Here is an 11,117-nt window from a genome sequence, read left to right on the forward strand (position 1 = left end):
TTAAAATATATTTTCCCGGCATAATTGAAGAATACAGTATATAAATATAAAGGTTTTGTCCCAATTCTTAAGAATGGGTGTTATACAATATGTATAATATGCTTTATCTCTCTCTCAGCTAAGGGGTCCTTGACATCAAAAACGTTGAAGACCCCTGCTGTAAGTTATCAGTGGCTGCCTTACATTCATAAAGCTGCTCATTTTTACTTTTATCTTTCCATGGGAAGTACTTTTTTTTTTGGAATACGCTGCTTTGATTGGTTCAGTTTTTCGGGAGTACTCTGCCCTTATTGGTTGGCAAAGTCAGTCCCCCGGAAATAGTTCCCACCAAAGCCTAGGAGAGAACTAGGTGATCACTTAGTAAAGTAAATGTCACGACTCATGTTGTCCTCCTGACACATCTGCACAGGTTTATTATCTCCCTCCTTAGATGTGCTGATGAACCAGTCAGGATGCTTCACCGACTCAAAGGTGGAAAGGCTTCCGGTTTTATTCATGTAGAAGAGGAAGCGATCCGTGTCTCCTCCTGCAGTGAGCTCTACTTGTTCTTCTAACTTGGTCTCAGAACACGCCTGTGATGACAATAGACACAGACAGACAGACAGACATTATTACTTATATCCATATTCTTTAACAACTGAAACCCTTATATCGTTGCTGTCGAGCAGAAACGTCTTATCTCCATATTCTAACTTTGACTTTTTTCACGTAAATGAAGGCCTTACTGGATCATACTACAGCATCACACAAAAGATATGAGTATGTACCTCATGCTTCAAGACAGGCTCCTGCCCAGAGCAGCAGATGTGATGCTGGATGTCGTTAATGACGATGGTGAAGACCACGGCCACGGGTTTCTCCTCATGGTTTGATGTGTACCGTGTTAGCTTGACCTTCACTAAAGAGAGAGAGAGGGGCAGACAGACAGACGGGCATGTTTATTGTTTACCATGTTTTACTTTTCAAGTAGGATACTTTAAGAACTCTTACTGACTAATGAAACCCTAGGCTGATTTTGTGGCTATAATGATTTCCCCCCTACACTGGGGTGGGTACACTCAAAGCCGACCGGCTTTCGACCGCCGGAGTGGCAGCGGGCTTGTTGTTGAAAAAGACATCAAGCCATAGACCTTTTTTCTTCCGGTGTCGGCTCTCAGGTGCATTCCAACTTCCAACTGTTTACACTTCCAACCGACTGAGCTCCCGACTTCATTCGACTGCCTGTCTATAGTAATCTGTAGTCTGTTTGGTGGAGAGCTACCTAAGACTGACCTCATAGTGCTCTGTGATGTAGACAAACCTACATTTAGCACACCCGTTGTTAATGTTATGAGCTGCAGCTACATTGCTATAGCCTGCCATGTATTTAATCTGCTGTAGTTTAACCTGAACCACAAAACTAACGACAAAATCAGCCTATAGGCTCTCATGCCTTTAAGAGTAGTGCTTGCAATTTTTTTTCCAAAATACAAAATGTTGAATTACACCAGATAATTAACGTGGTACAAAATATTAAATTATATATGATTTTAAAGTGTAGTTTGTCTTGTACCTCTGTCAGATCCTCCTTTGAGAGTGGTGGCCAGTAGTTCCCTCTGGTTCACGTTGAACTGGAACAGGTTCTTGTGCTTGGTGTCAGACAGAGCACACTCCTCACGCTCCTCACCCGACCTGCGACGGAAGCGTATCTTCTTATCGCTGGATGAGCATTGAGCGATGGTCCTCACAATGTTTTCTGTGTCTGGATGGAGGAGAAGAAAAGCCTCATTTAGACACACAGTGGAATCAATCAAATTCAAGCTTGTTGTTGGTTAAGGAGTTCATGAAATGCTAGAGAATTGTTTCAACACTAACACCCACACCTAACACCTTTGCCATGGGGCTGGTGTCAACCACTGTCAACCTAGCATCCCTATTTTAGGCATGTCATTGTATGCAGAAATGATTTTTTAAAGTCTTCAAAATCGTTTTTTTTTAAAACGTATGTTGCAATATCAATCGAGGACCCCCAAAATGATATGTATTTGGCCGCAGACCACCATCTCAAAATATTTTGTTCCAGGGACCCCCTAGAAGCAATGATTTGAGTTTAAAATGTAAGCTTTAGAATATGTATTCAAAGACTTGCACAAATCTCCCCGATTTTTGAATAGCCAAAGTATTGTAACCTTTTGGGGTTCCTGTTGCTATGTACAGTATATAGCAACATAATGTTTTTGTCATTTTTAATAGATATTTGAAATATTTATAATATTTATACAGTATTTTTTTACAGTATATACAGTATAAACAGTGGTTTAGAACAGTGGTTCTCAAAAATAGCAGATATAAGCGTCGTACTGCGCTGCGAGCCTGTACAGCTGCTATTTTTGAACATTTTTGAAAAATCATAGGTGTTTCAAAATTTTGGATAATTAATTTCTTTACAACATTTTTTGAGTTGGGGGCCAAATACATATCATTTTGGGGGTCCATTGGCATGAAAAAGTTTGAGAACTACTGATTTAGAAGACATTTGTATGGAATCGTCCCTCAGGTCTTAATGGGTTAAATGAACACTGAGGATTTTAGTGTAGATCGTGGTACCAGAATTATTTTTAAAAGCATATCAAACTGGGGGGTTGTGAACATTTAAAAACACATTTAAGAATCACTGTCCTACCGTCTAAAAGTCCTTGCACACTGATCATGTCCATGTGCTCATCGGAGGACGCAGCGTTTCTGAACGGTTTCATCCTCTTCAGAGCCACCGCCAACATGGAGATCCCCCTCATGCTGATCCCCCTCATGCTGATAGGCCGCTGGATGTAATCCACCAGATCCAACCCCACGTCCACGCTCAGGATCTCCTCCTGTACACCGCCCTATACACATCAACACAAATCATTCATTAAGATCTCATCCTGTATGTTCTAGTTAGTACACATCAACACATTTTTAAGGGGAAAAAAGACTGATATACAAAAAGGTATCTATATACATACACAGCATATCCATCCCATACGGTATGTACATGAGGTTAGACGTAAGGTGCATCAACATAGCACCAAGTATATACTGTATATGATATTAGACATTAAAGGAATATTAGCGTGTTGTAGCCTACATGAGATTAAGGTGCAGAGCGTTTCAGCCACGTCACTTCCACTGGTACAATACACATGGCAAAAAAAAGGGAAAATCTGAAGCCTATTTAACCACTAGAACCCAAGCATGCCTATTCAAAATGTGTCACAACATGACAGGTTTTGTGCTTGTAGATCGGCTATTTTAGGCAAAGAAATGTGTTGTAGACAGAAAAAAAACGTTCAAAAGCGTACAGTTGTAACTTAAGTTCGTTTCACTAAGACTATGGGTTTAAGTGGTTAAGAGATAAAAACCTTTAATGAGATAATGCACCAACTTACCATAAATATGCAGGAGTCCTCAGTTGAACTGAAATAGAAAACAGACCAAAACCATCATTATTAAAATACCTCGGGACAACATTGCAAATACAACATGTTCAATGTGAAGCATTAAGACTAAACGCAATGGATACACATGTTTGTTGAACTCCATCTGCATTCATTCAACCTTTAGTTAAAAGTGCTGTATGGTATTTGTTGTCCTGATAAGTGTTAAATAGCTCTATATTCTGATAGTAATCATTGCTACAGAGTGTTTGTTCAGGGTTTCTCCAGCTCTTTACAGAAACTCAAACAGAAAATAAATGTTCAGGTCCGTATATCAATTTGATCAAAAAGCTAAAATACGTGAAACAACACAAATTATTACAAATGCATATAATGTACAGTAGTGATACATCTTTAAAAGGGATCTACTTAATATAAACGTACCTTTCCAGAGCCTGGGACAAATCAAAGTCACTCATTTTGATAGTAGAAAATGATGTTTAGATCTTCACAATTAGGACGGGTCGAGACACCAACTATAACAGTCACTTAAAAAGATCAGTCTAATGTGTATTATCCTGATGGATATGAACACAGCATGCAGACAGACAGGCGCTCTGAAACTGAAGCCCTTGACAGAGGCTCTTATAGATGTGAAACCACAACTTCCGGGAGAAAGGTTCCCTTGCGTCAACAAACAAACCAGCGTGGTAGGTTTGTAACGCCTAAACAAGTTATCTACTAGCTATAAAGGGAAAAGGGAATTCCCTCTGGGCTGAGTGGAGATATTAGGCTTTTGGTTATCAGGCAGACATATACTATAGTGCAACATTTTTTATTTTTGTTTGACACAGTCTTTTCTATTAATATGTTGGATTCATGCTAATGGGCCATACCTAATCTGCCAAAGGCAACTTTTTTTTTTGCAATGGCAGATTCGTCTGGAACCAGATTACAATCTCACGACGGCTCGAGCCGCTGTGAGCTTGTAGATCTGCTATTTTCAGCTAATGCTCCACATCACACACAGATTTGGCGGACCCCCTGTAGTATCTCTGAGGACCCCCAATAAGTCCCCTGCTATTAGGCCTAGTGTGATAATTTGCTGGTGCATGCAGGTACATTATTAAAAGAACTAGAAGTTGAGCCCTCACATCTCATATCCACCTCCAACTGATACCAGTGATCCAACTGACACGGCCATATATTATACGGCAGGGGTCTTCAACTTTTTCAGGCCAAGGACCCCCTAGCTGAGAGAGAGATGAAGCAGGGGACCCCCTCTACATATTGTATAAAATGTTGTTTTTAAACCCTAAACCTTTTCATAGATGTCATCAGTGTTGCGTGAACTAATGTTTTTTTTTGCTTATTTCACTCAAACCTTCAATACTTAGTAAATCTTGATCGTTGGCTCTGTACTTGATCGGCTATTTTTTCCTTCTACAACAAACCTCTTTGCCAAAAATAGCAGATCTACAAGCTCACAACGCCTCGCGTTCAGCCTGCGACCCCAAAATAATGCGGCCATTGACTCGCAACCCCACCTAACCCTGGAGGTAATTTATGCACATAAACTTGCACGTTTGGTGCGCATTTGTAATGTAATAAAATGGTGAAATGTACTATTTGTAATAATTTTTAGATTGCATTTCATCCATTCTGTTGAAAAAAAAAAAGTTTTTTTCTTTTTAATGACCCAAAATAATTTCGCGACCCCACCGTCAGTGTCCCGCGACCCCAACTTTGTGAACCCTGATGTAGAAGACCTGGCCCCATGAAGTAAACGGAGGTGATGCAACTCTCCTTGAATAGCTCTGGTCTGTCAGGGCCTGATGGCATGATGATGATGACACATTGAGGTCAGACCACACAGTCCATATTTGGCCGTAGCTACATTAGGAAGTCTTTAATATGATAATGGCTGATCATGGTGACAAGGCAATTTTAATATAGGAAGATGTGTGGAAATATTTGGCCTTAAATGTACTGTAATAAAGGGGGGGGGGGATTATTATATGTAATTAGCCTGTAAAAAATGTATAAAAAACCTGCAGGACCCCGCGGGCGAAGGGCTCGCTAGTGTGTGTGTGTGTGTGTGTGTGTGTGTGTGTGTGTGTGTGTGTGTGTGTGTGTGTGTGTGTGTGTGTGTGTGTGTGTGTGTGTGTGTGTGTGTGTGTGTGTGTGTGTGTGTGTGTGTGTGTGTGCACGTGCGTGCAGTGTGTGTGTGTGTCTGTGTCCAGTAAAAAGGGGAGAGGATAGTGAAAGCACGAGGAAAAAAAACAGATATTCAAGGCAACAACGCGTTGTTAGCTTGTAGATCTGTTCTCCAGATTGGTGACGTAAATTAAATGATGAAAGTTTTTGTGCAATAATGGAGTGTCATACAAACTGGACAGACATCATGCAAGTACTGTAACGGTATGAAAGCAGCTGTTGTTGTAGTCAGAATACAGAGTAATATTTGTGCAAAGTGAGTTATTTGGAGCATGAGTCAGCTGTTTGATATAGGGAACTATATAGTGAACCTATAGTGAACATTGACTCTACACTCCATGGGTGTCAGATATTAGGCCTATAGTCCATACATACTGTACTGTACCGGCAACTTTGGGTTTTATTTTAATATGTTTCCTTTTAATTGTATGTATTTCACCTGATAGCAATATTTGAGTCTCAGTTTTGTACAAGGCAGTGGTTCTCAACCTGTGGGGAGTGGATGACAGATAAGATCTTTAAAAAAAAAAAAAATTAGACCATTAATGCATCAAAGGTCAACAAACAATACAATAAAAAATGGTCAAACATTGATTGTCAAATAAAATAGAGAGGAAAAAATTGGGAAAATAGCAGATCTACAATCTGCTATTTTCTCATATTTCTGATCTGCTATTTTCACAATATTTACCTGTGGGAACTGAGTGAAAGACAATGTAATGTGGGGGAGGGGGGGGGTGGTCCCCAGTTCAAATATGATTATTATGGGGGGGGGGGGGGTCCCCAGTTCAAATATGATTATTATGGGGGGTCCCCAGTGAAAAGGTTGTGAACCACTGGTATAAGGAGTTGCCAGTGTGTGTGTGTGTTTTTTTTTTACCTCAAACACTCATTTTCCACGTGTTTTGTTCATCCGCAGATGTCACATGGTTCACAACAAGTGACAGTGTCTTTCAGTGTTGCATCATGTAGTATGATGACATCGTATGTGTAGATTTTCGGCGGGAAAGACGGGGGCGGGGTGTCTGGCCAGGTTTAAAGGTCTGTGTTTCCCAGGTCTAATAATAACCCATTAAGATCGGGAACGCATCTGTGTCATTTTAAAAGATTTCTTTAGGCTATTCAAAAATAGAAGATCTACAAGCTCATAGCGCGGCACCGAGTGCCGCGATATGAGCTTGTAGATCTTCTATTTTTGAAAAATCTTGAAAAATGTGCAAATCTTTAGATGTACGCACTTTTTAAAGCAAACATTTGTAACTCAAATCTTTGCCTCTGAGGATTCTACAAATGTCTTCTAAAATCCTAACAGTTTTTTGAAAAAACATATTTGCTATCCTATTAGTGGTTCTCAAAAATGTTATGGCCGGCGCGGACCCCCCATCTCAAAATATTTTGTTCCAGGGACGCCCCAGAAGTTGTAAGAGAGTCAAAAATGTTTGCTTCAAAATATATATATTCAAAAGATTTGCACACATTTTCACGATTTTTCAAAAAAATATTTTTGAATAGCCAAACAAATCTTGACAATGACAGAGATGCGTTCCCGATCTTAAAGAGTTAAAGGTCTGTGTTTCCCACAGATGGAAAAAGTCAACCCGTCTCCGTTCCACGATAACACAAATAGACTCAACAGCGTGTCAACGCTCAACATCTGTAGACGAACTTCCTCAGTTAGAGGCTCTGACCAAGAAAAGTCTGTGGCAGGAATTTGTGGCATTTCAAATCTTGCCGTTTTTGCCGTTTCATTTCCTACAGTATACCTCAAGATTCGAATCCTAATGATGAAACCGACACTCACATCACATGACCTACTTCAGTGTTTCTGAACTTCATCAAAAGTTCACAGACAAGTTCCGCTTTTTTTTTGTGGTCGTTCAGGATGCTAAACATGTTGCACAAAATCATAACTTTCGCTTTCGTCCACTGTCTGCCTGTGTGCTCTCAGCCTGTCATACAGAATATATTATCTTGTAACTATATCATAGCTAAGGCAGAGTGTAACTGCTGCCATGATTATTATTTTTATATAATTGTTATTTCTTTATTGCTTGCTCGTTTTTTTCATGAGTATTATTTTTGTTTTAATTATTATTGGGAAAATTTGTACCGGAAGTGTCTGTTTATTCATTGCCCGGAACTCTTTATATGGTCTTGTGTCAGTGGAACACCCAAGTGGCTGCACTAGTGCACTTCCTCCCATGCAAGTGGAGTCACGGGACAAAGGTTTTTTGTTCATTTGTTCATGAATTTGGTTCTCAAGTCAATATTGTGTAGTGCGAATGTTTGGTTTGATTTATTGATTTTATTGCAGTTTGTTTTTGTTCAGTTTTATGTTGGGTTGTTTGCCAGCAAGAGAGCAAAATAAACCTACCAGTATGCAGAACAACCTGTGTTGTTTTTGGGACTAGAGGGAGTGACACAGAGTGTTTTTTTTTCTCAGCTAAAAACGCAAGGCGCTCTCCAAAAAAACCCCTAAACGCCCAGAGTTGAAAATAATTCAACTCTGGGCACCCAGATAAAATCAAATAGATGCTCAGCGCCTCATCATCACATGTGTGATTTGTGTGTCCTGATGGCTGCTTGGCGCACAATTAATTCCCGTAAGGAAAAAGAATGCATCTTTCTGTCTACCAGCACTGCGTAAATACTACGTGGTGTTTTGGGACAATATAATAATTATAAAACATCACATTTATATAGTGCTTTTCTTAGGAACAAGATGACCTGAAGCGAAAAGAAGAGGAGGAGAAAAACAAGGAACAAGACAGAGGGTGAGGAGGAAGAGGATGAAGATGAGGAGGAGGAAGACAAAGAGGAGGAGCCTGCAGAAACTGGAGAAGAAGATGATGCTAAGCTTCACAAAATGTATTAGGATTAAAATAGTTAAAAAGGGAAAAAAGTTTGCAATTTCGTTTTTTGATTGATAACTGTGCCATTTTTAGATTTGAGCTAAAAAGCATTATTTTACACTTTGGGCTATTCAAAAACAGCAGATATACAAGCTCATAGCGAGGCACCGAGTGCCGCGCTACAAGCTTGTAGATCTGCTATTTTTGAAAAATCGTGAAAATGTGTGCAAATATTTGAATATATATATTTTTAAAGCGAACATTTTTAACTCAAATCGTTGCTTCTGGGGGTCCCTGGAACAAAATATTTTGATGGGGGTCCGCGGCCAAATACATATAATTTTGGGGGTCCTTGACATGAAAAAGATTGAGCACCACTGACATAGAAACACACATTTTTCAGAAAACTGTTGAGATTTAGGAGACATGTAGAATCGGCTTCAGGTCTCAATGGGTTAATACTGACTACAAGTTTGAAAACCGTACGGCAGTACAGTAAAACACTAAAAGGTGGTAAAAGCATAACGCCCCCCCGACAGCCTTGTTTTTCATTGTGGTCCGTGGTCAGAACCATATTTCTGCCGGGCTCTACGTCTCACACCGGACAAGAGTCCCCTGTGGAGCCCCCCTTCTTACATCGGACGGAAGCTGAGACTCCCTTTGATACTTTTGACAGTTATGTACAAACAGACAATACCTGACAGTTATGTACAGACAGACAGTGTTGCCACTGTCGCAAAATTGCTTGCTCAGGGTGGGATTGTCGGGTCTCTTCTCTACATGTAAAGTGTCTTGAGACAACTTGTTGTGATTTGACACTTTGATAAAATTGAATTGAATTGAATTGAATTGAGTACCGGCAACAAACAATTAAATGAACTATGGCAGCATGCACATGGTTGTCTGCAGAGCCCGTCTGCATCAGTGTGAGTGTCTGGTCTACTTGGCACTAAAGGCCCGGCTTAATGCACAGGCAGGCTTTAGGGGCAAAATGTGTTCGGTTCGACAGCACCCCCCCACCCTGCTGATTTTTTGCATTTTTAGCATGATTTCAGCAGCCCCCCCCCCTCCCCCCCCCCTCCCCACGGGCACCAAAACGGGTTGATCCTGGGGCTGCTCCTTGTCTGTAATAGGCCACTGGTTTTCAACCTCGGGTACTAGAACCATCAGGGGTCCAAATGGATAGATTGAGGTCCCCAGAGATTTAGAAAATATATATATTATAATTATAATCAAACGGGGGATCTGTGCCCTACCTAACGCGTACCAAACTTGGGGTTCAAAAGGTTGAGAGGAAGAGAAAGTCCCCAGTTCCCACGTTCCATCTCACTACCTGCCCCTCTACGGTTCTCCAAACGTTTTTCCGACCACATAAACCGCAGCACGTCTCTCTCTCCGGATGTCATTACAATGTCACTACAAAGTGCTTGAAGTGGTTGTAGTTCTCTAAATGTGACACAACAGGTGCTCTGGTGGGGGTGGGGGTGGGGGTGGAGGGGTGGGGGGTGCCCCCAAATCGTTGGTACGAACCAATAGGAAGAGATCTACAAGTTGACTCTCCCTGGGAGACACAAAGGCTGTAGTTTCCAGCTTGGAATCCCCATCAATGATGTGGTTGGTAGGCAGACAGTAGGCAGGTTTGTGAACTTTCCCACAGCCCACCTCTGGGACACAGAGCGTCTTATAATGAGTATATAGTTATGATGATATGAAGATAAGCTCCTCCCTGAGTGCAGTGCTGGGGAAAGTACTCACATGTTTTACTTAAGTAAAAGTATCAATGCTGCAATCATGTAGAAATGCTCTGTTACAAGTAAAAGTCCGGAATTAAAAATTTACTCGAGTAAAAGTACAAAAGTATTGGTATCAAAATGTACTTAAAGAACTAAAAGTAGAAAGTACTCATTATGCAGAATGTCCCATTTCACAAGTTTTCAAATGTATAAAACTTTTGAAAATAGCAGATCTACAAGCTCACAACGCGTCGCGATTGCAGTGAAAGGTCAGGGTTGCCAGGTCTGCTTATTATAATTTCCCTGCAAGATTTTATTTGAAAATAGCCGATCTACAAGCTCACAATGCGTCGCCTCGCGACGCATTGTGAGCTTGTAGATCTGCTATTTTCAAATGGCCGAAATGTATACAGGGCTGTAAGTGGTTAATGTATGTTTTGTAATAATAATTAAAATCTACAAAGTAACTAAAGTTTTCAAATAATTGCAGTGGAGTAAAAGTATAATATTTGCCTCTGAGATGTAGTGGAGTAGAAGTAAAAGTACTGAAAATTTAAAATACTCCACTAAAGTAAAAATACCTTAAAATTCTACTTATAAGTACAACACTTGAGTAAATGTTACTTTACACCACTGCCTGGGTGTAAAGTGTTTAAACATTTCTGTGATTTAATCACATGAACCCTGGAGTCTCCATTCTAGGGTGAATATTTGGCAAGAATAGCCGGACATGTGGTGTAGAGGGATAGAAGAAAAGGATCCTTGAATGGATCCCTGGGGGACTCTAGTCAATGGGTTAATGCCACCAAGAGGGAGTGCAAGAGGTACTTTTGAGACATACCCACACAACAACACACCCCCACACACACACACACACACACCCACACACGCGTGCATATGGTGGCATTTCCATGAGGTCA

General features: G+C 40.6%; 1 protein-coding gene across 1 annotated transcript; it reads right to left on the bottom strand.

The window, feature by feature from the left end:
- Positions 1 to 353: 353 nt before the first annotated feature.
- On the bottom strand, positions 354 to 3,874 carry LOC311037359 (interleukin-1 beta-like; the record flags this gene model as incomplete). Its single annotated transcript, XM_084046485.1, has 6 exons — positions 354 to 572; positions 768 to 898; positions 1,553 to 1,741; positions 2,663 to 2,864; positions 3,408 to 3,435; positions 3,840 to 3,874. The coding sequence occupies 6 exons, from the start codon at positions 3,872 to 3,874 to the stop codon at positions 354 to 356; spliced, it is 804 nt and encodes a 267-aa protein (XP_083902611.1).
- Positions 3,875 to 11,117: the final 7,243 nt, after the last annotated feature.

The sequence above is a fragment of the Gymnoscopelus microlampas genome (assembly GCF_963454915.1).
Source record: "Gymnoscopelus microlampas genome assembly, chromosome: 21".
In the NCBI taxonomy this organism is placed as follows: Eukaryota; Metazoa; Chordata; class Actinopteri; order Myctophiformes; family Myctophidae; genus Gymnoscopelus; species Gymnoscopelus microlampas.